This window comes from Macrotis lagotis, chromosome 1 (genome assembly GCF_037893015.1).
Source record: "Macrotis lagotis isolate mMagLag1 chromosome 1, bilby.v1.9.chrom.fasta, whole genome shotgun sequence".
Lineage (NCBI taxonomy): Eukaryota > Metazoa > Chordata > Mammalia > Peramelemorphia > Peramelidae > Macrotis > Macrotis lagotis.
In genome coordinates, this window is record NC_133658.1 from 389,928,381 (window position 1) to 389,954,036 (window position 25,656).

General features: G+C 36.5%; 1 protein-coding gene across 2 annotated transcripts in view; it reads left to right on the forward strand.

Annotated features, from left to right (window-relative positions):
• The first annotated feature begins 1,617 nt into the window (after positions 1–1,617).
• The window catches only part of RNF145 (ring finger protein 145), a 109,981-nt gene continuing 85,942 nt past the window's right edge, over positions 1,618–25,656 (forward strand). The window contains exons 1-2 of one of the 2 annotated variants that reach the window (XM_074212511.1): positions 1,618–1,917; positions 8,840–9,054. In XM_074212511.1, coding sequence (XP_074068612.1) covers positions 8,871–9,054 — 184 coding nt within the window. In that variant the 5' untranslated portion in view covers positions 1,618–1,917; positions 8,840–8,870. Of the gene's footprint in view, positions 1,918–2,206; positions 2,513–8,839; positions 9,055–25,656 lie in introns of those variants that run through there. The other variant, XM_074212510.1, reaches the window with a different exon arrangement.

Below are 25,656 nucleotides of genomic sequence, written 5' to 3' on the forward strand. Positions count from 1 at the left end.
ACTGTGTCAACTAAGTTGTGAAAGTGAATTGCTCAAGTTCATATGATTACTAAATATTGGAGTCAGAATTTGAACTCAGCCTCTGATTTGCTAGGTAATTATTTAAAATTTACTTTCCACAATGCTATCTACTATATTGGTGGAAAAACTTATCTAGAATAGGAGGCTGTCATGGATCAAATTCAACTTACAGTGCTTCAAAAGATCCTTGGTTCCATCAGTGTTAATCCCACCTGAAAATCATTTTTTTTAGGTTTTTGCAAGGCAAATGGGGTTAAGTGGCTTGCCCAAGGCCACACAGCTAGGTAATCATTAAGTGTCTGAGACCGGATTTGAATCCAGGTACTCCTGACTCCAAGGCCGGTGCTTTATCCACTACGACACCTAGCCGCCCCGAAAATCATTTTTAATGTAGTATATGCATAGTTTTTCTCAGTGCTATGGCACTTCAGTGGACTTTGGTGGAAAAGTTTCAAGTGCAAAATGGGAGGTTGTGGGATAATCATTTTGAAATACATGAGTTGAAGATCTGAAATTTTAAAAAAATAGCTTCAAACACCACAAGTCAATCAATGTACACTGTCTCACTTATAACTTTCAGAAGTTCTGTGACATATAAGTCAGCTATATAGGGGAATCAATAAGCAAGGCAAATTTAGATTTTTCATAGACATTAGTCACAGGTCTTGAGTTTGAATCCTTTGTTCTATATGTCCTTGGGCAAGTCATTAACTTTTCTGATTCATACATTATCAATTAATGTTGAACCCTAAGTTTGTTTCATGCTAAAACTGTAGGAAGAACTCGAAGACAACATTCAGAAGGTGTTAGCATTCCATTTGATCTAAAGCAGGATTCTCAGAAGAATAAGTGGTGAGTTCATATCAAGAATGAGGGATTGATGAGGACAGACGCGTATGCCTTTGTGGCTTGCAACAACCTGACATTCCCCAACTAATAAAGAACAGTCCCTCAAATAGACCTGCAACCAGATGCAAGTTGTTGGGGTTATTTTGGCTTCCTTAAAGAACCCCGTGATTCTGTTTCCACCAAAAATGAATGAACCGCAACAAAAGCAGAAAATCAAAATACGCTGCTATTAGGCATCTCTTGGACTCAAGTAGCTGCTTTTTTTTTTTTTTTTGCATGAGTGTGTACGCATTATGTGCCGGGTCCAGGAACGTGGGCGAGCCCATGTCAGTGTGCTCCAGTCCAAGCGCTGGGGGTGGGGGGACGGAGGAGGGAAAAGGAGGAGTGGGGAACTGTGTCCACGTGTCATTGTTGTAGGCTTCACAACTCCATAAATGCGCTACGCGTCCTGGCTGGTGCACCCAGGGGTTGTTCTCGCACCTGGAGCCACGCCGTGGGTGGACGCCCCAGAGCCCGCAGCGCGCGGTGCGGGGGGTGGGGAGGCGAAGGGGGAAGGGACTCGGGGGAGTCGGGAGGGGCGCGGACTCCCGGGAGGAGGAGGAGGAGGAGTGGGGGAGGGGCCCATCGGGGGCCTGGCTCGCAGGTGCGCAGGCGCAATCGGAGGCAGGAGGGAAGGAAGGAGGCGGGAGCCGCCGCCGCCGCCGCAGAGCCCGGAGGGGGAGGGGGAGGGGGGAACCGGGAGAGAGAGGGAGAGAGGGAGCCGAGACCGCCGTGGCACCGGCGATGGCCGCCGCCGCCTGCTGATGGGCCCGGCTCGGGAGTGCGGGGTCAGAGGCGCCCGCGGCAGCGGAGGATGGTGACCGCCGGGCCCATGCCGCGGCCCGAGGAGGAGCAGCCGAGGCCGGGCGAGGAGCCGCCGCTGTGACCCGCCCCAGAGCCCGCCGCGCCGCCGCCGCCGCCGCCGCCGCCCCAGGGAGATCCGGGCAGGGAGCCCCGAGCCCGCCGGGCGGCGCCGCCGCGCCCCCGCCCCCGGCCTGCGGCCCTGAGGTGACCGAGGCCCCGCCGCCCCGCAGCCTGCCGCCCATCCCCCTTCTTCCCTTCCCCCTCGGAAATCCCCCGCCGGACCCCCGCCCCCTCCCCGTCACTCGCTTAGCATCCTCCCCTCCCCCCGCCCCAGCCTCTTCCGGCCCCCCAGCCCCCTCCCAACCGCCCGGAGCCTCGGGGGGCTCCCGCAGCCGCGGCCCCGACCTCGGGCCTCCTTTGGCCGCGGCCGTGCGGACCCCGCGCTCTCCCTCTTGAGGGCTGGGGTTTGGGGAGGGGCTGGGCGAGGGGCATCCTTTCCTCCTTCGCCACCTCCTCGCCCTCAGCCTCCTGCCCGCCCCGAGAGCTCCGAACATCTGGCAGGGGCATCTTTTCCCCAATCCTTTTAAACAAAAAACTCACTCATTACAGACCCTCCCCCCCTTTTCTAAAAACCGCTCCAACCAGTCTTCCCTGGGCTCCCCTTCCAACTCCGAGCCTTCCCACCCAGGGCCTCTCGCCTTCCCACCAGGAGAGGGGGGAGAGAGATGAGCTCCCCGCCGAAACCCTTTACTACAACCGGAGAACGGAGAGTTTGGGGTGCGGTTGTGGAGACTCCACGGTGAGGATGGGAAGAGGGGCTCCAGTGCCCGCTCCTCTGGCCCGGGTTTACAGTGCGTAATCCCCCCAGCCCCGAGGCGGCTGCGCCGCCTCCTTTGCAGCTCTAGCTTTGCTAGAGGTTACTGGAGTTCAAACGCATCTGAGTTCCGCGAGCCTAGAGGGAGGTGTGGGAAGAGGAAGGGGGCTTTGCTATGTGGTGGCATCAAAGATTAATGGTTGGTTTAGTTTTGCAACCCCGTTGTAAACAGGAAACTGGTTTGGTTTAAAAGGGAAGGAGGGAATTGTGTGTGCATCTCTTTCTCTTTAATACTGTACAGAGTTTGGTGCCAGAAGTGAATCTTGACTCAAACCCAAATGATGAGCTCTTGGTGCTGCAGTCGTGACCTGGGCTGATGGCTCTATGGCAGAGATGGCAATATTTCTCTTTCCTGTGTGTCTCCTTGAGTTTAAAAAAAAAACTATCCTGCTGCTTAGAGAGAAGTGGAATCTTTTAAAAAAATCTTTTTAAAGAATCATTTTGGATGAGATTATGAAATGAGACTAGTAGTCGATGTGTTCAGGTACTTCCCAAGTTAGCAAGCTAGGGGTAGGAGTGAGGCGGACCAGTTATATTTAAAGCATGTGCAGAAGTTTATGCAATTTGTGAACTGTTCTAGTTTCTTTGGATTTGCCGCCAAGTTGATTTACAGCCTTTGTTGAAAGAAAGAATGGAAGAAATAAAGTAAGGAAAAAAGAAAAGGAAAGTAGGAAATCCCCCCTCCCCCCATTTCTCATCAGAAATCCTTAGGATTTATAATGTAAAATGTCTTGAAAGATGAACAACTAAATAAAAACTGCTTCTTAAGGTATTTATGTGGGTAGGTGGACCTCTATAATTTGATGGGGAAAGACCTCAGGGAGAGCTAATAGATGAAAAACAATTGACTTTGTAACAATAGTTCAGTTACTGTTACTGCAGATAGGTTTAGACTTTGAATGACACGACTGTGTTCTTCATGACTATGGTTTAATATCTTGTAATCTGTAGCCTCACGTTTGTTTTCTCTTCGTAATTTTTTTAATTAACAAAGATGAATATTGAAATGATAATTTTTAATTAAACAGGTTAATGATCTAATAGTACCTACATTTTTATTGAACAAAATGAGTTAACATTTCAAAATGAATATCTAGTTAAGAAAACACAGTCTGATCCCAGGTGTCTCATACTCTATTTTTCAAATCAAATGAGATAATTTTTGTAAAATGCTTACTTAGCAAAATAATACATTTTTATATAAATGCTTATTTCCTCTCTCTTTCCCTCCCTTTGGAACTATATGACATCATGATCTGTACCTGAGAAATGTTAGGTGTTATTAGAATTGTGCTTAAATTGCTTGTATTTTTATGGAAACTCACAGTATTTCTAAGCAGTAATGACCAGCTCATTTACTAAAAGTATATGTAACATTTAATGTAGTTTAGGAATCCCGTTCTTGGATATTTTTGTCATATATTTTGAGATTTTAAAAAATCTTTTTTTGGCTATTTTATAATCCATATTTGGACCATAAAATTGTTTAATATTTCTTGCAGAAGATGCATTTAAGAATATATTCAAAGCATTTTTTTCATTTTATAGAAATTTCAAGAGATCACATGGGAAAAATAAATTTTACTTTTAGGTTTGATAGGGCAGGAATCTGTACATTTGATTTTTGTTTATTGTTTATTGTTCCCTTTTCCTTCCTTCCCTCCCTCTCTCCCTCCCTTTCCTTCTTTCCTTCCTTTCTACCTACCTTCCTTCCTTTTTTTGGGGGGGTCTATAGTCCCCTTGCTCATTTATGAAATATTTTAGTGTTTTTGGGTTAGAGAATTTAGACAGTTTTAAGGTACCTCTTATATTGTACTCATTAGCACTATCCTGTAGTTGTTACAGATGAAGATTTTCTTAGATTTAAAGTTTATTTCATAAAAAACGAATATTGAAGGGGCAGCTAGATGGTCCAGTGAATAGAGCACTGGCCCTGGAGTCATGAGGACTTGAGTTCAACCTCAGAAACTTAATGAAACTAAACCAACCATTAAAAAAAGAATATTGATAATATTTTACTCAAGAGGGGAAAAATAGCCCTTGCTTAGGAAAATATGATCTGGGAGATTTTGACTAGAGAATTTAACTTCTTCAACTTTAGTGATGACTTAAGTATAAAGTTGATTTTAGATTGTTTTGAAGGCCCTGGAATTATTTAGAACTTGTTTTTAACGGTAGGCTTAGACTATGACTTAATTATAGGCATATACTGTACAATATTTTAATAGGATTATGTATCATAAATAGATGTTCAGCAATTCATTTATTTAATGCATTCTGTGACCAGACTCTTGTGCTAGGCCTGGGAGGATATAAGAAAAAAAGTAAAGAGAAAACTTTGTCCTTATTCTGCTGGAGGTAGTAACATAAATTGATAAGAAAATGCATGATAATTTGAGAAGAAAGCACTAATAATCAGGGAGATCTGTAAGAGATTATTTTCTGAGGTGGTACTTAAGATTCTGACAATTCAAGGGGAAAGGGGTGGAGAAATCATCTTCCAGGGCTGGGAAATGGCAGGGCAAAAGCAGGGAAACTGGAGATGGAATGCTAAGTTCAAGGAACAGTAAATAGACTAGTTTGGTTGGAACATTGAGTGCACGGAGAAGAATAATATGAAATAAGTCCAAAAAAGTAGCCAGATTTAAGAGGGCTTTAAATGAAAACATAAAAAGTTTGATTAAGCAGTTATTTATAAGGGTGAGTGCAAAAAAGTACCCTAGATTTTTTTATTTAATAATATTTTGGGGGGGATTATTCTTTCTTTAGTATTTATACTTAGCTATTTGAATGAAGGGTTCATTAAAAAAATTGTAAAAGCATATTATTGTCAGATAACAGGTATCTAGCTTTTCTTAGGCACTTATGTGCCAGGCACTGTGCTAAGGGTTAGGAATTGAAGTACAAGTGAAAAAAAGAAAGTACATGTCTCTAAAGAACCTATATTTTAATCGGCAAAGAAAACAAGCAAAAGCAGCTAAAAGTGAGGGAATGTTAAAGTGTGGGATGGCGAGAGGAGAGGAGAGCATCAAAAGCACAACTCCATGGGGGAATGAAGATTAGTTGTCCCAGGCCATTCTCCAAAATGGAGATCCCCAAAGGAACTTAACAGTCAGAGAGGAAAGAAGGGGACTGTTGCGGCAGAGGAATGTTCCTAGGTGAAATGTTATGGGGGTGGATAGATGTTTCAGCATAAGGATGCTCTAGACACTTAGAATGCCTCTAGTAAGAGGTTGTTGTTGCTTTGGTATAAAGTTTGGAAAGGAGAATGGTAATTACCCATTTTGGTTAAACATAATTCAGATTCGTTTTCTAACAACCTCAGAACTCATGATGATGAGGTTGGATTAGAGAACCTCTAGGTACTTTATATGGATTTTTAAACTATTAAAGTATAATAATGGAATCTTGTGGCAGCATATTTTAATTTTTGACATAGTACTTAAAAACAAAATAACCTTTTGAGAACTGAGTCTTCCCCCAAAGAAAGAGTAAATGCTATAATTTACACATGTACATGCTTCAAAAAACAAAGTTGCACAGAATTTGTAGTCAATATGGTGGGAACCATGGTAGAATCAGCAAGAAGATGGGAAAAGAAATTAGAGACTTAAATTTGGTAGGGTTCTGAATAAATTATTTTTTCTTTCTTTTTTTATATAGTACATTTGGGGTAATTTTTTACTTGCCTTTCTTGTGGATAAAACTTGCCTTTTTCCACACTCCTGTTCATGAATCTTTCATATAACTCTCCTCAATACCAAGGAACATTTACTTTGTGATAGGTGTATTATAAAATGAGTATCCTGAGCTCTGTTCAAGATCATTCTTCATGTATTTATGACATTTGCATAATTAGTATACATTATTGGCCTTATTTTTCTCTCCTGGACATTGATTTCTTATTTTGACAGTAATTCTAACATATAAAATGTATTGATAACTTTGAAGACTATTTGTTTGAAGAAGTTTGCTCTGTTCTCTCTGTCATAGGTAGTGATAACACATAGTGATAATAATAAAAAAAAAGCTGCATTCTGAATTGAGCTATAATAAGAATGATCTTCTAAAGTATGCTTTGGAAAGGGAAGACTCCATTATTTCTTAAACATGAAATTCTTGATTTCTCTTCCTCAACAGATAAAAATTGCAGTGAAACAAAAAATTTTTATGTTTAATTATACTATGATATTAACTAATAACAATACCTGATATGTTTAAAATTCCAAAACCAAAGTGATAACCAAAAATGAGTATAAGATATTGGAAATGACACTGAAATAAACATAGGCAGACCATTGATAGGCTTCAAGTAGTACTAATTGTCACCTAGTTCTAAAACTTTTAAAAAATTATAAGATATTTTTAAGAATATTAAAAAAAATCTAAATTTTCAATTTTGATACCAATAAATCTTCAACTGTTTCAAAGATATCTTTAAATCTGCATATATATATATATATATCTGTAGAAATATTGTATAACAGATAAAATCTACCACTAGGAGTTTTTAGAAACCCAGTTGAGGTTCTTACAGGTTTGAGAAAGATATTTTAAGGAGTATTTAGAGGCTGCCATGGTTATTTTTTCTTCCATTTTATTATTTGGATCACAACTATTTGATTGCTAGTATTATTTTCACCTAATTAGGGCATGGGGAAAGAGGACTTGTAACACATTAAGAATGTTTTTATACATCTAAAATAATTTGATCAGCAATATTCAGCATTGCATTATTGATAATGTGTATCTACAGTGATTTCTAAATCTGCCTCCCTGGACACAGTATAATATAACAACCAAAAAATTTTTGTCAATTATATACCAATTTCAGTTCTATTTAAACTTAAACTTTGAAAAAATAGGACACACACACACACACACACACACACACACACATATGTATTAGTATTACTGACAAATATTTACCATAACATTGAAATCTGTTGAGCTATAATTTTCCTCAGAAATGTTTCCATTTGCTCTGTAAACTCTGGAGTTATTTCCAGAGCTACACATCTGTTCAATGGTCTTAGCAAAAATATCAAAGGAATATAACCAGGTTATGACAGGTCCCAGACTTATCTTTGCTTTTAAAATAGCTTATTTGTTCATATAAATTTTAGTAATTTCTTCTTTTCTTCACCCTTTTTTCCCTTTCTCTAATTCTGTCAGTGAAGTTGTAGTAGATTAGAATATTTGAAACATTTCTGCCACTTAAAGCTTATATATTTTAATGAATAGCTTCTTTTAAAATAGACCATCTTGTTTGTACTCAATTATTCTCATTTATATTTTCATTATTTCCTCCCTATAAATTATCCATTAATTTTTCTGCAACTCTTCATACCTTTTATAATTTTAACTTTATTTACCTTCTTCCACCTACATAAAAGAAGCAGTTTAGAAGTAGGATCATATGTCTTGAGAACCCAAGACATATATCAGACTTACCTTGTTTCATTAGCATGTTAGCATGAAGGAAAATTAATTGACAGGAATGTTATATTTCCATTTGGATTGTAGATACTTAAGAGATTTCAGTAAATATAAGACTAAAAGAAATTGTTACTAGTTCAAGGAAACAACATTGTAAAGAGCATTACTTTCTGTTTTTGTATTCATGAATTCTATATCTATAAATTAGACTGAAAATTGATTGTAGAAGGAACTGTTGTAAGAGTTAAACAAAAAATAGCTGTTATGATATCTCTTTATTAAACAGCTTAATGTTTGTACTTAAATTAACTTTTGAAATGATTATAGAGAATACATTTTTGTATCAAATTAAATTTGAGAAAATGCCATTTATTGCATTTCTTTATTGCTACCTAGATTTAGAACTAGTAGACTTTTAAAGATGGTTTTGAATCAAATTCAATAAGAAAATTTAAAGAAAGGGGGAAAATGTCATAATGTATAAGCCAGCTTATATTGTGAATCTCTAAAGTTTTTTTCTCCTAAAATCTTTTTTTTAAAGATTTTATTTATTTTGAGTTTTACAAATTTTCCCCTAATCTTACTTCCCTCCCCTCCCCCTACCCCCTCACAGAAGGCAATTTGCCAGTCTTTACATTGTTTACATGGTATACATTGGTCCAAATTGAATGTGATGAGAGAGAAATCATATCTAACGGGGTTTTTTTTTTAAAGAAATGTGTAATAGTCATTATGTCAATGTTTACAAATCTATATTTTAAAGCTGTATTGTACTGGCTGATTTTTTTTTGTTTTATCTCTTATCAATTTTAGGTTTGTTCTGACTTTATTGAAAAAGAAAAATATGGCTGCAAGAGAGAAATTGGAGGCAGTGTTAAATGTGGCCCTGAGGGTCCCAAGCATCATGCTTTTGGATGTCTTATACAGATGGGATGTCAGCTCTTTTTTCCAGCAGATCCAAAGAAGTAGCCTCAATAACAACCCTCTCTTCCAGTATAAGTATTTGGCTCTTAATATGCATTATGTGGGTAAGTATTTGTTTCATTTATTTTTTTAGTATTAAAATGCAATTTTTTCAGTACTTAATATCTGTCTTTTTGAACATGGATAAATTGTTGACATGATTTGGTCACATTGATATGGCTGGCATAGTCTTAGAGGAATGCTTTTAATTATAGTCTTGCTGTTTTGTTTAATTCTGATGAATCTGAAAATGGGAGAATAGATTATATTTTTTAACAATTGAAGACATTATTTTCCATTAATATACCTTCTGTCCTCTTGGTAGTTGATTTGATTGTTACTAAAAGTGAAGGATTTTCTTTTTTTTCTAAAATATATTTTCCCACTTACTTGTATATTTGAGTCCCCTAAGATACAGAATAAAAACACCCATATTAATTTAAAAGAAAATATCCCCTTCAAATAAATGTGATGGTTGTATTTATATGAAGTAGTACCATAATAAAAATCTCCAAAATGGGGGGTGGGTGAAACCTAATCCACTTGTGGAACTAAAATTGTTATGAAGTGGTTATGGTAGTAAAAGTAATTAGAAGAGGTTAAAGAAATCTAAGAAGAGAAATATTGTATATTGTAGATTTCATGGAATTTTAGAATTGGAGTCAGATATCTTGGAACAATGAGTGATCTTTAATTTATACATAGCTCATAAATAATGATAGTGAGAATGCATTATTCTTTATATATAAAGATGGTAATTCATACCTATGAATTTAAGGTTTTTTTTACATTAGTAATGAGTTTTTTTAGAGGAGGGATGTCAAACTCAAATAGAAAAACATAAGTTAACATTGCCAATCCTTTATTGCATTTTTATTTATTTTGTTAAACATTTTCTAATTTCATTTTAATTTGGTCATCCCCTTATTCTGGAGTTTTGAGGCTCCATGCTGCAAGTTTGATACCTGCTGTAGAGCATCTAATCCCCTTTCTTAAGAAAATTGTGCTTTTTAAAGGTAGAGATAAATTATTTAGCCAAACCTATATAATCTGGAGTTCTGTGGCTTGGGTAGTATTCCTAAGTGGAGAGAATAGAATTGTACAGGGATTGGACTGAACTAATTGGCTATGGCAAGACTAATATCTTGCTTATTAAACTATTTCCGATTTCCTTTTATTTGCCTCAGCTAGCCTGGTCTTCATTTTTAGCTTAGTGATAATATGTGGTCATTTACATATATATATATATATATATATATATATATATATATATATAATATTACTGACTCACTGTCTCTAAGAAATTGTTTCATTATTATGGTAAGGGTTTTATTGTATCATCTTTCAGTTTGTCAATAATTTATTAAGTGTACACTTTGAATATTTTCCTTAGATTGTAAGTTCCATGAAGGTAGACACATATCAACAGACCAAGAAAATAGTGACTCACTTATAATCAGTTTAATTTTATTGTTTCTTATTTTATCATGCTGTGATACCTATGATATCTGAACCTTTAAAATGACTTAAATATGAATAAAGTAGTCAAGGAGGATTGTGTAGAATTCTTCTGTTAGAGTTTCATCTTCAACCAAAAATGGAGTTTCCATAGTTCTTGAACTTTGAACTAAACATTCTGGTTAACTATAGCTAGTATTATAAACTGTGTGTTTCACTTAAGGCATTAATGGCAGACATTATGGTATATTAGAAAAAGTACCACAATAGTAACGGGGAGATGTGACTTTTATTCCAGTTCTTCTGTGAACTATCTTGGTGAGTTCAGACAAAATCTTTTTACTTCTATTAATCTCTTTTCTCATTCATAAAATAAGGGGATTGGGCTATGTGATTTCTAATGTCCTCTGCTCTAAACTGCAAATACTAAACCATCTTATGGCAGGCTTTTTGTTAAAACAAAACCTTAGGCCATTGTGGATGAGCAGTTGTTGTATACTTCTGATTTAGGCTTGGTTAGTGTTCACTTTGCATTATAGTTTTTTTAGATGGGTTTTACCAGGGCTTAGTTCAGAATCAGTTAATGATTGTCCCATGCTATCTTTTGCTTTGCATCCAGAGCTGTTAATTAATTTTAGAAATTTATGGTGTACAGTGCTGCAGAAATTCACACCCTGGTTTGTTAGTACTGGGAACTGAACCAAGGTTTCTTTAGTACAGTCAGTTCTATTGCTATGTACTCTTCTTTAGTGACTGATAACTTTCAGCTTGAACAGGTGTGGTTTTTATTTGTTTGTTTGTCTTTAACTACCATATCTAAATACTATGTAGGGTTTTTTTTTTCCTTTTTAGTTATGGTGACCCAGTATATCAAATTTCAGTGAATAGAAAACTGCCTCTGAAATCAGGAAGACCTGAATTCAAATCCAGCCTTAGATACCAGTTGAGTGATACTGGGCAAGTCACTTACTCTGTTTTGGAGCTGGGTAGATAGCTCAGTGCATAGACAGCTGGGCTTGGAATCAGGAAAGCCTGAGTTCAGATCTGGCCTCAGATACTTACTAGCTATGTGATCCTGGGCAAGTTACTTAACTCTGTTTACCTTAATCCACAGGAGAAGGAAATGGCAAAACACTACATTATCTTTGCCAAGAAAACCCTATGGAAAATATTGACATGCTTTGGTCTACAAGGTCATCAAGAGTCAGACACAACTGAATAACATCATATGGAATTTCACAGCTACATAACTTTTCTAAGAGGAAATAAATGAGGCAGTTTGCATTTGCTTTTGTTTAGATGCTTTTTCAGTTCTGTATTATAAGTTTTATTTTTCATTTTTCCTTTTGCTATTATCTTTTGTGGTCTACTTTCAGTTCTTACTAAGGAGAAAATCATAGGTAAGGGTCCTAGTTTTCAGAAGGCAGTATGCTTAAAACTAGGAAAATAGGTACTTTTTTTTCCAACCTCCTAAAGTAGTGGAAGGAAGTTGGAATGATGGGACAAAAGAGACTGAGGCCAAAATTTACAGTTAGTAAGTATAATGTCAAAGCTGGATTTAAATACTTGATTGTTTAGAAATACACATTCTTCAACTACTTGTTTTTCCTTAGATAGGTTGAATTCTTTTGAATGATTATGGATCTCACTTAGGAAAGCTCTTCCTACTTCTCAGGGTTGATTTAATCTGCATAATGTTATTAGCAAATAAGATTATCTGGAGGACCTCACCATATAGGGAATCCTCTCTTTGATTTGATTTAGACTTTGCCATAGTGGCATATAATTTTAGTGATCTTATTTCACCTTTTGTCTCACTTAATATAAATAGTCAGTCATTAAAAAAAATTCTCTATTGTTGCCTCTATCAAGGAACCTTTTGTGATGTTAACAAATCCATGGCAAGTACCTATTTGGGCAGCAACTTCTAAGGCAGTATTATGTTTACTCAATGAGATGCTTTGAAATTATCAATAAATTACATTAGGATCTTATATAATCAGTTGCAGGAGAGGGAGATGAGACTAAACATTTCATTTTTAAAAGACCTAGGTATCTTCCTCCTTATATGAAGCAACATTTCAACTAGTTAGCTCTAATAAAGTCTTAAACTGAATTAATGGAAGCATATTGTCCAGATCAAGTGAAATAGTGTTCCCAGTACACTCATCATACCATATTCATGTCACTGATGGGTTGGTAAGACCTAGAGCTCAGGGAATAGCAGTACCTCTGAGACCATCCTGACCCCTGAAGCTGTCATAGTTCTGGGAAGCAAGCCTTGTGGAGATACAACCTTCCTCTGCAGGTGCTTCTGCCCCCACTTCTTCAGCAAGTGAAAAGTATTGGGAACTTCAATAAGAAAGTACTTGCCACCAAAAGCCTTGGCACTGTTAAATGGTTCAACATCAGCAACCAGCGTGGAATTATTAATGGAAATGGTATTTAAAACGATGCATTACCATTGGCTTTGATCTATACCTTAGGACCCATTGAATTTTTTTTTGTCTGATTTGTAATTGAAACTTTACATATGTGTTATTTCCTCCTATTAGAATGTGAACTCCTTGAGAGCAGGGACCATCTTGGCTTTTCTCTTTGTATTCCCAGCATTTTGCATAGGAAGTAAATGCTTAATAAAAACTTTTTCTCAGTCAATTTTATATTCAGTTCTGGATGTCATATTTTAAAGCAAATCTTTATAAAATAGAATGTGGTCAAAGAGTAGCAGGCTGGATGATAAAAGAGTTTTAACAGCCCTGCCCTATAAAGAATGAAGGAAGTGGGGTTGATTAGCTTGCTGATAAAAATACTTAGGGGTAAACATGAAAGCTGTCTTAATATTTGAAGGTCAGATATCTGATTGATGAATTAGATTGGTTGATCCTTCATAACTCTAGGAAAGAGGATTGGAGTCACTGATTTGAAGTTTACAGGGAAGCACACTAAAGCTCATGTAAATAAGAACTTTTTATCAAGTAGAATTATCCAAAAATGGAATACTTTTATGTGATAGCTTTTGATCATTAGAAATTTTGGGGTGGGAACTTCAAATTCATGACTTTTAAGGTCACATCTCTCCCAAGATTTTAAAATTACAGTGTTAGAAATGTAGTCTGGGGGCTTTCTAGGAGTTTGTTATCTAACTTAGCAGTTTTGACTCTGTTTCATCATGTAGTTAACTGCTGATCAGAAGACCAAAGCAAGTAGTTAGGTTGGATTGCAGCAAAGTGTTAAAAACAAGATAGAAATAGCAACTAATTCCAGTTTTTGTCAGTGCTTATAGTAACACGTGTGTGTGTGTGTGTGTGTGTGTGTGTGTGTGTGTGTGTATGTGTATGTGACTAGAGGAAAAATGGAATTTGACCTGCAGAATTTTTCCATGTAGACTTTCTGGGTATGTGCCAATAAGCATGTCCTGACTAACTTTGTTGAATGGTACTGAAAAAAGTTGATGGACAAAACAGCATGTCAGAGAGCAATTTCATAGTTATAATTGGCTCATGACTGAATGATTTGATTGTGGGATCTCTGTATTGTAAACTGAGATTTGATGATAATGAATCCAAGAAATCGTGGTTTAAAAAGTATATGATATGGTGTATGTAATATTGAGGGACATTGGTTATATTGAAGGCTTGTTGCCTTTTTAAGAGAAAGCTGCAGTGGGCATCTGTTAAATAAAATACTCAAACCTACTTTGTTATGGAATTGGATAGTAGAACTCTATGGTACTTACTTGTGGTCTTGAGACTTTATTATGATAATAACTACAATACTTGGAAATTTTAAAGCACTTTGATTTTGTAACTGTTAATCTCCTTCCAATGCTTCATTTTGAAAAATATATAGATCTTATCCTTTGCAATTCATGTTCATAGTTTTCTGTATATTTTCCTCATATTATCTGGCCAGTGAGGAGGCCTTCCTCTAGACCTTTTATTATTTTGTGGGTCTTGGTACAATACTTGAGCTGTTCAGCTATAATTCTGTACTCAGATTGTATTCAGTCTATATTCTTTTCTGTTCATCCACTGTATTGAGGACAATATCCTGATGCACTTCCCCAATGTAAGGGTAATTTTCCTTAAAAAGCATTTGGATTATCCTCAAATCTTGGTTGATACAAGACCCTAGAGTTTCATGCTGTTGACATTACTTTCTGGTTGCTAGAGTACAAGGTGACACTGAAGAACTCCATCCTCCATCAGCTCTCTGTTTGCCTGGTGGATCATTATGGATTGGGCAAGAAATCTTTGCTCAGCTGAATTAGCTGAAGGAAATATCTCTAATACCTATTTTTTTTTGGAATAGCCTTCTCTTGCTATGACTAAGTTAGTCTTTTTTGTAAACTGTTTGAATGCCCTACAAGTATGTTATTTTGTTCTAATCTCAAATCTAAATTACTAGAGGATTGATCTGAATCTGACCCAGGCCAGAACATCTATAGATTTCTCTGGATGTCTTTTATGTCACTTTTCATTGGTGTGAGTCACCATTGGTAGTATGCCTTCATAATACCAGGTATCTTTCCAATGCTCTTGGGGGAAGCTGCAATTTTTAATTTTTTGAGGTTGTGTTACATTATTTGTAGCCATATAGCATCACTGGGAGAATAATGGTTCAGTCAGTCAACAGGCATGAATAAAATACTTCCTAAATGCCAGATACTTTGCTAAGTGCTAGGGATCCAACAGTGCCTGGCACCATTAAGGGTGATCAAGAGTGATAGTGATGTTTTAGCTTAGATTTGAAGCAAGGAAAGAGGCTTAGATGAAGAGGGGCACAATTATAGTCATGGAGGAGAGCCAGTGAAAATGCATGGAGTTGGTTGATGGAATGTCTTGTTCAAAAAACAGCAAGAAGACCAGTGTCATGGATTACAGAACCCATAGAGGAGAGTAAGAAGATTGAAATGGTAGATGATGTTATAAAGGACTTGAAAAGCTAAATGGGATTTTAAATTTGGTCCTGAAGGTAATAGCCATTGGATTTTTGGGGGAGTGTGATGGGACTTGGTTAAACCTGTCCTTTGATGAGATCACTTTGATAGCTGAATGGAGAATGTACTGGATTAGGGAGTAACTGGAAGATCCATGAGCAGGTATATCCAGATATGAGATGGTAAAGGCCCATCCATACCAGAGTGGTAGCAGTGTTAGAGGAGAGAAGGTAGCCTATATAAAAGATGTTAGGAAGTTTAAGGTTTTGGCAACAAATAAAAATTATAAAAATTTGGGGTCAAAGATGAAATACTTGTTGTGAACCTGGGTGGTTGAGAGTGTGGCAGTGTCTTTGGTAGTAACAGAAAAGTGAAAAGAGATGAAGGCATTTAGAAAAAGAAAATGAACTCAGTTTTGGAGATGTTGAATTTAAGATGTTTTTCAGACATTCAGGTTGAGTTTTCTAATAGGCAGTTGCATATGTGAAATTGGAACTCAGGAGAAAACTTAGGGCTAGATAAGTAGATTTGAGAGTCATCAACCTAGAGATGATAATTGACTTCATGGGAGATGAAATGAAATAGTATAGAGAGGGAAGAGAAGAGAACCTAATGTTGAATCCTGGGTGTGTGTGTGTGTGTGTGTGTGTGTGTGTGTGTATACACACTAGAGGGATGAGAATTCAGAAAAGGCTGTTAGATTTAGAAGTTAAAAAATCATTGGTTAACTTTGAGTGGAACAGTTTTTGTAGAATGATGAGGTCGAAAGTCAGACTATCTGTAAAGTTAAGAAAATGAAAGAAAGGAAATGGTGGTATCCCATCGATTACAGACAACTTTCTCAAGGAGTTTTGCCATGAAAGGGAGGAGAGGTGGGACAATTGCTAGTGGAGATGGATGGATCAAATGAAAGAATTTTGAGAAAGAGGGAGACCTGAACATATTTGTATGCAGCAGGGAAGTACCCACTGGACAGGGAAAGATTGAAAGTAGATGAGAGAATGGTGATGATAAAGGTGGCAATCTTCTAGAGCAAATAAATTGTATAAGGGTTTTCTGTAGAAGGGAGGACGAACACCTTTTCACATGAGACAGGTATAAAGGAAGAGATAATTGTGTAAGGAATTAGAGTAATGGGAGGCAAGAAGAGGATTAAAAGGAACTCTCAGTGAATGACCTGAAATAATGGGTCATATTTCAGAAGGGGGGGAATCTATGGGAGATATGAGAAAGGAAGAAAAGATTTGAAAAAGCAGCTGTGGTGAGTAAGATAGGGCCTTGCCACCACGATGGCTCAGTTGAGATTATGTAACAAATTTGTAGTGTTTCCAGTCAGAATGACTTCCTGATTTTTAAAGCTTCAGATAGCATCATCTGAGGAGTGAAAGCAACAAATGATGGTAGTAATACAAGGCTGAGACCTGACATAACAAGATCTGAGTTAGAATAAGGGAATAAAAGATTGCTAAAAAAAAAAAGCAGTTTTGTGGTAGAGAACAGCTTAGGATCATAGAAAGGACTACATTTTTCTAAATTTGATCAAGCTCAGTCATTTACTTTTCATTTCTAGTTCAATTTGTTGTGGAGGTTGTTGCTTGTCCTTTGTTCTTGAAGAAGATCATGACTTCATGGAAGTGTTACTATGACATAGACATAAATTGGATTTGAGTGAGGGGGTGCTTTGCTGAATCACCAGCCTTACTTTCTCCTTTGGAACCATTTGGGTCCAAGTCAGATATGGATCAGGTTGACTGGAGATGGCCCTAGGTGTGAGGCAGAAGGGTAAAGGGACTTGCCCAGTGTCACACAGCTAGTAGTGTCAAGTATCTGAGGCCAGATTTGAATCAGGTCTTCCTGATTCCAGGGCCAGAGAAGGGAAAGGAACAAAAGTAAGTACCAACTATTACCAATTGCTTTACAAATGTGATTTAATTCAGTCTTCACAGTTATCCTGTTAGGTAACATTATCTTCATTTTATAGTTGAGAAAACTGAGGTGGACAAGTTAAGTGACTTGTTCAGGATCAAACAACTAGAAAGTAACTAAGGTCAGATTTGAAAATTTAAGATTTCCTGATTCCAGACCCACTGTTCATTCCAGTGCTCCAACCTAGCTGCCTATGTACATCTGCAGATGGTGCTGATGAGCTGATTGCATAGATTGATAAGATTGATTGCATGTAATAATCTAGGTCTTCTTCATCTGCCACATTTTCCCTTTATGGGTGATTAGTTTGAGCTCTTTTGAGAGTTCTTGAATTTTATTGAGGAGATTATAATGTGGTTTGTGTTTTATTTATTTTATTTATTTTTTTTTTTTTGCAAGGCAAACGGGGTTAAGTGGCTTGCCCAAGGCCACACAGCTAGGTAATTATTAAGTGTCTGAGACTGCATTTGAACCCAGGTACTCCTGACTCCAGGGCCGGTGCTTTATCCACTACGCCACCTAGCGCCCCTTATAATGTGGTTTGAACAAAGATCTTTCATTGAGTACCAACAGTTAAATTAATATTTGCAAGTGGTCAAAAAAAAAGGTCACTGCCTTAAGTAGACTTGTATGCAACTTTTAGAATTTAGTTTTGTGGATAACCATCGGCAAAGAATTCATCACCTAATTAATGACTTAACTTCCTGGTAATGAATTTATCTTTGCATTTAGATACTCTTGTTCTTGAACTACTTTTACTTTTTTTCTGAGAATAATAAAAATGGATAACTCTTAGTAAATTTTCATGTAGTTCTTGGGCAATAAATCATTTAATGCATGCAGCATATGGTGTTAATGTAGTTGATGTTATGTAAACATACTTCTCAGTCTTCTCTAGGAGAGTGTTACAACTTTGCCCTTTGTTCTTGAATTATCTTTGGAAGTTTAATATTGAGCTGTCTTTGCTATTATTTTATTTTGTGATCACAAGAAGTTACTATTTTATGTAAATTGTAATAATAGGTCTATTTTGGAAGATTCATGTTCATATTTTAAAATCAAACTACTGCATTTCATAAAATTATTTTGCTATTTGTGGAAGATTGCATACCATATCTTTAAATCAGTACATGTTGATACTTTAATTTTTTTGCTTGATCTTTCAACTTTTGAGTTTGGATAATAATCTGAAGTCAAAATGAATCCTGCCCCCCCCCCCCAGATAATGCAAATAGCAATATAGTACTAGCAGAGAGCTCTTTATCAGGAGATTTTTTTTTCTGACATGGCATATTTATTTATAAAAACTATCAAATAAAGATCACATACAATAAGAATAATTTGTAGCCAACTTTAGGGGCTTTTGCTAATAATTAAAGGCCATGTACAATAAAGGTAATTTATAACTAACTTTTAGGGGTTTTTAACTATAAAAAATGTATTGATAAATTTTGTTTTTTACATATGTCAAGTTAGTTGTAAACATTTATTAAGTATCTGCTATGAACTAACCACCATCTTAAGCTATATTCCTTGCTGGTTTTATTTCAGAGAAATAATTTAAGATTCAAGTCATATTCCTAAAAATAAGGACAGGAAATATAAGACTTTTTAAAATAAAGATGGTAAGTGATATACATCAACTCTAAATTATGACCAGTTTTGGTAAAAGTAAATAAAGAGAGACAAGGAAATAAAACCATGGAATTCAGTAAGAGAAGATGGAGGGAATGAAAGATTACAAGTCTGGTCTACTGATTCAGATTTTCTCTTTCTGTCCTCACTTCTCAAAAAAGACAAACCAAAAAAACCAGAAAAAGCTGATCAGAATTCTGTACTCTGTACTATATCCTGAATATTCATGAATGTTAGTAGTCTCCTCAGCTTAACTGTTTGCTTTGTATGGTGACCAATTCCCTACATCATCATTGTTGACATATATCTTCCTTTCTTCTAGTTGAAAGAAATTAACTTCAAATAACATGGGTACACCATGTTTTAAGTTAGTGCTGAGAAGAACAGAGTTGATGAAACTCATCTTATCCAAGCCCTGGAATCAGTTAGTGTCCTTGGGTAAGGGGGAAGGCAAGTACTAGTATTAGAGCCAGAATCTGAATCCAGGTCACCTGACTCCAAATTCAGCATTCTTTCCACAATGTTGCTTTGCTCTAACATGGGACCTTGCATTATATAGTAGATGTTTTTACTCAGTAAAAAAAAAATCAGTTAACTTTCAAATAAAAATATTCACATCACTTTAGATTTTCTTTGCCTTGTGATTTTAAAAATTTACTGTCAATTGATGTAGATTGGTTCTTTGGTTCTTAAATCTGGACCTTCTAAAGTTAATGAATGTTACTACATTTATTAAGCTCCTACTGTGTGCAAGGCATTATGTTAGACACTAAAGATACAAAGATGAAAAATAGTCCCTTAAAAATATTCTAATGGAGAAGAAGGCAGAAATAAGAAAGGTTCACAGGTGTAACAAAATTTAAGCCTGTGATACAGGAAGAGGAGAGGCATGGAAGAGAAGGGAGAGGAATTTTATTTTGGGTTTGGGTAAAGGTGGTCAGGAATTGAACTCTTGAGGAAATGAAGGATTTCAGGTGGAGATGAAAGAAAGGCTCTTCCAGATGTTAATAGACAGAATATGGAAAGGACTTGAAAATAATGGGTTGGGCAGTTTGGAACTTAGAATACATGAAGAAGAGGGAGTATAAGATAAAACTGGAGAGGGTAACTTGGAGTTTGATTTGAATGTCAGCATGGGGAATTTAAATTATATTCCATAGGCATCTGGCAATTACTGAAGAATTTCTTGTTGTTGTACTGGAATGAGCAATTGATTTTAAGTTCATGGACTTGGGCTCTAATCTCCATTCTGTTTACTTTTGTGATTCTGAATAAGTCCTCCAATTCTTCATCTATAAAAGGAGGAAATTAAACTAGATGGCCTCCAAGGTGCCTTTCCAATTCTAGATTTGTGATCCTTTGATTAATTTCTCTTCTTTTATGTTACATTTTTTTATTCAACAGAGTTCTCTTCTCCTTTTCCACTTTCTCCTATCTCCCCTCCACTTGAGAAAGAAAAACAGGAAGAAAGAAAAATAAAACCACTGTTACAAACATATATAGTCAAGCAAAAAGAATATCTTCATTGGTCATATTTTAAAAAATCAACTGATTCTGCACTGAATACTTCACCTCTTATTAGGAGGTGAAGGTGAAATACTTCATTATTAGTCTTCTAGAATCATGATTGCTCATTACCCTGATCAGATTTCAAGACCTTTCAGAGTTGTTTGAATTGTATTGTCATTATATTAATTGTTCTTCTGTTTCTGCTCACTTTACTTGGTATCAGTTTTTACAAGTCTCCAGTTTCATGCTATTAGTTATTTGTTATAGTACAATAGTATTCCATCACATTCATATATTATTACTTGGTCAATCATTCTCCTTTTAATAGATTTCCCCTTCAGTTTTCAACTCAGTTTCAAAAGAGCTATAAATATTTCTAGTTTGTTTTGCTTAAGATTGATCCTTTCTTTAATATACTTTTTTAATTTTTAATTTTTTTTCACATTGCTTCAATAGTCATGTTGTAAAAGCAAACAATCCCCCTCACATACACAGAAAGAAAGAGAAACCCCATGAATAATGAAGTGAGAGAAAAAAATGTGTTTCTTTATCATAAGTCCATCAGAGAAATTGCTTCAAATTTTTTTCCCCACAGTTGCTATTGCTAGCTGTATTTCCCTCTATCCTATTCCCCTCCAAACCTGTTTATTCTATTTTCTCCCTCTCTCTCTCTCTCCTGTCACCCTGTTCCTCCTTAAAAGGGTGTTGTATCTGATTACCCTCTCCCACGATCTTCCTCTTTTCTTTCACCCATACCCTCCCTTTCCTTCCCCAGTTCCCTTTCTCCCGTCTCTTTTCTCTCCTATTTTCCTCTAGGATATCAAAGATTTCTATACCCAATTGTGTATATTATTTCCTCTCTGAGCCACTTCCAATGAGAGTGAAGGCTCACTTATTTCTCTTCACCTTCCCCCTCTTCCACTTCATCAGAAAAGCTTTTTCTTGTCTCTTTTATATGAAATAATTTAGCCCATTCTATCTCTCCTTTCCCTTTCTCCCAGTACATTCTTTTCTCCCCCATTAACTCCATTTTAATTTAATTTAATTTTAAATTTATTTTAATAATATACATTCATATTCAGCTCCCTCCTATGCCTTGTTTATATATGCTCCTTCTAACTGCCCTAATAAATGAGAAGTGTCATGTGAATTTTAATATACTCTTTCTCTATTGCCCCTCTTCTCCCTTTCCCCTTTTCTCTCATGTTTTCCTGTTGAATGAAGCATATTAATCTGCTCAACTCTGTGTGTGTATTCCTTCCTCCTTTGTCCAGTTCAGCTAAGAAGGAAGTTTAGATGTCAGCTGCTCTTGCCACCTTTTCTTCCTTGTTTGTAGAGAGTTCAACTTGAGGTGGTGCAATGGATAGAATGCTAGCCCTGGAGTTGTGAAGACCTGAATTTTACTTTGTTCTCAGACATGCACTAGCAACTATGACCCTAGGCAAATCATTTAACCCTGTTTCTCTGAATTTCTCTTCATTAAGATGAGTTAGTGAAGGAAATGACAAATCATTTCAGTATTTTGCCAGGAAAAACCCAAATGAGGTCACAGAGATTCAGATACTACCGAAAACCATTGAAAAACTACTTCTTCAATTCCCACAGACTATTTTTTTTAACCTGACTTCAGCTATACACAAAGATGGTCATACTCTTAGTCATCCCATTATCCACAAATGTTATCACTCTGTATGCAAGAATTCTGAAATTTTCATATTTGACCATACTTTCACCTTATCCTTGTACCTTCCCTTATAAAACCTTTTTCTCTCTCTGCACTTTAACCTCCAATCCCTTAACCCCATATTAACCTCTCCTGCCTGAATTAACAGCTCTCTCTCTCTCCTCTTCTTGACCTCTTGGTGAACTAATTCATTTCTGTTCTGTCTTTTTTCTCTTGAAACCCTTTCCCTTTCTAGGCAAGCTTCAGCTGTGGATTGCTCCCACTATTCTTCCCCTTTGTTCCTACTCATCTTGTAGAATGAAGTTGGAGAAAAATCACACAACTGTTCTGATTGGGTTAATTACAGATTCACAATATACCAACTCATCTGAGTCCTCACTGGTACTAGGCAATCCTAATATACCTCTTTTATGAACCCACTGTCCCATTCTCCTCAAACTTCCCTTGGTTTCCCTTCCCCCACCTTTTCAGCTAAGAACCGTACACCATATTTTGCATAAAAAATTGTGGCCATTTATTTTGAGTTCCCTCCCCTTCATCTCATATCATTTAGGTGCTTTCTCAGCTATTTCTTCCTTTATTCCTGTTTCACATTATAATTTATTACTAAAGCTCATCACTTTACTTATTCTAGTAATTCTGTTTTGTTTCTTTAATAGATGCTGCCTGTGTTTTTAACTTATTTTCAATTTCTTTCTGACTACTGGCTCAAGGCCATATTTTTGCAACTTCTTTGCTTCTTACATAGGTAAGATCCTTACTCCTTGTGACTTTATTACTTATTCTCTGCCCTGAAATTATGATATTTGTTCCTGCTCTCAGTGCTTGTACAGGGAACTCCTGAAATTTCTATTTAGGGGCACTAGGCTGTCATTGTTACTGCTACCACTAGACCTCACTGCTGCTTCTACCTGCTTATAGTATTATACTTAACTCTTGGCCAGTCCTCATCTCAGTGTACTCAGACCTCTATATATCTTTTTAGGCTTCTCTAGCCTGGGAAAAAAATACTTTTCTTGACTTTTCCTTGACCAAATTCAGTTTTAGGTTATGGAGGAGGATGTATTTTGACTAACTTTACCATCTTGACCCCCACCCATTATACTTATTTGTGATTTCTTCTATTCTCTCTTTTTTTTCTGAGAGAGGGGTGAAAATCCTATCTCTACTCCTCCTCCCTTTGATTATCTCTTCCCCTTCTCCACCATCAACACCACCACAATCACCACCATCACTCTATCAATTTTATGAAGTCAAGCAAAATAAAATTTCTGTATGATTCATTTTCCATCTTTAGTCACTTTCAATGCTTCTTTTCAAAAATATTTTATGTATTTGTTTGTCCAACTACATGCAAATAGTAGTTTTTACCAGTCATTTTGTGGCAAGGTTTTAAGTTTTACAGTTTTTCTCCCTTAATCCCTTCCTTCCTCTTCTCCCTGACAGAAAGCAATCTGATATAGACTCTACATTTATAATCATGCTAAATATATATTGATGTTGAACATGTGAGAGAAGAATCAGATCCAAATGGACAAAAGAAATAGTCTACTAGTACCCTGTCAGGAAATTAACGACTTCCAGTTAAATTGTCTTAGGAAGATTCTAAAAATCACCTGGTAGGATAAGATACCAGACACTGAAGTCTTTTCTCAAGCTAAACTGTCGAGCATTCAGACATGACTACAGAGAGCACAACTCCAATGGACTGGTCACATTGTTTGCCAAATGGATGCCTGCCAAAAAAAAGGGCTATTTTATAGAAAACTCACACAAGGCAAATGCTCATAGTGGGGTCAGAAGAAACAATACAAAGATATTATGAAAGTCTCTCAAGAACTTTGGAATTGATTGTACAGCATGGCACAATACCCATCTCAGTTATTCACATGAACTATTTGTGCCCTACATGTGGTAGAGTATTCTGAGCTCAGATTGGTCTCATCAGCCAAAGTCAACCTACTGTAACCTGTCTTTAATGAATCAACAATTTAGCCCAAATTTCTTATCTCTAAATTTTACCACTTGTTTCTTAATTGCCAGATTTGATTGTCTTATTTTCAGTACTTGTTTTCAACCTATCAATTGTATTTGTCATAACTGACTATGTTCTTCAAGATAACCCCTTTGTCTCTTTTAGACAATCCTCCCCTAGTTTTTCTTCTCTCTGTTTAATCATTTTCCATTTCCTTTACTGGTTCATTAGCTAGGATCCTGTCCACTATGTAGGCTTAAAGGTTTGTTCTAGGCCTCCTACTCTTCTCTTTCTACATACTCTTATGGTGAACTCATTAGTTCTCATAGTTTCTCTGTGTAACTCCCAGATCTTTGTATATCTAGCCCCAACCTTTCCCGTGATATTCAGTCCTTCATTACCAATTGCCTATTGGTCATTATAAACTGGTTGTCTCAGAGACAACTGAAACTTTCTATGTTCAAAATATAATTTTTCTTTAGCCCTAAACCCAGCTCTCAACTTTGCTCTTTCTAAAATAGTACTGTCATTTTATGTTTCATATTTGTTGTAATCTTGGCATTATCTTCCACTCCTTATTCTCTCCTTATTCTACATATCTAGTCAGTTGCCATGTGTTGCTACCTTCATATTTCTCACCATTTTTCAGCACTCAGTTTAAATCTTATTTAATTAACTTCATCACTTTTGGCTTAAATTATTTCAACAGTCATTTCATTGGTTCCCTGCCTCAAATATCTCAGCATTCCAACTCATCCTACATCCTATTTTCCTTAAATGAAAATTACTCCCCTACTTAAATCAAACTCCTTTTGTATCTAGTATAAGTTATAAATGTCTCTGTTTACCCTTTAAAGTTATATATAAGCTGGCACCCACCAATATTTCCAATACCACTGGACATTTCTCTCCTTCCTTTACTCAGCTAAAAAGTGAATTTCTCTTTATTTCTCTCAGAAGACACCACTGCCTCTACTGTCTTTGTGCCTTTCCACTGACAGTCCCCCATGCTATTAACTGTTTCAGAGAATCCCTTTGTCCCTTCAAGAGCCAACTCAACTTCCCCCTTCTTTGGGAAGCATTTCCTAATTCTCTAATTACCCCTTTCCTTATATTTAAAAAAATAAAATATTTTGTTTTTCTACATGTTAAAATATACATGTTACATGTTAAAACAATTTTCAAGGGGGCAGATAGGTGGCTCAGTAGGTAGACCACTGGCTGTGGACCAGGAGGACCGGAGTTCAAATCTGGCCTCAGACACTTAATAATTGCCTAGCTGTGTGACCATGGGCAAGTTATTTAACCCAGTTGCCTTAAATAAATAAAATTTAAAAAAATTTCTAACATTTTAAAAAGTCTTGAATTCAAAATTCTACCTTTCTCTACTTCCCTTCTCTTCTCCTTCCTTGATTACCTGTCCAATGTAGTTTATACAATGCAGAACATTTCCATATTAGTAATTTTGTATGAGAAGACTTAAAAAAAGAATGGAAGTGAAACATGGCATTCTTCAGGCTGTTTTGAGATGGCTGATA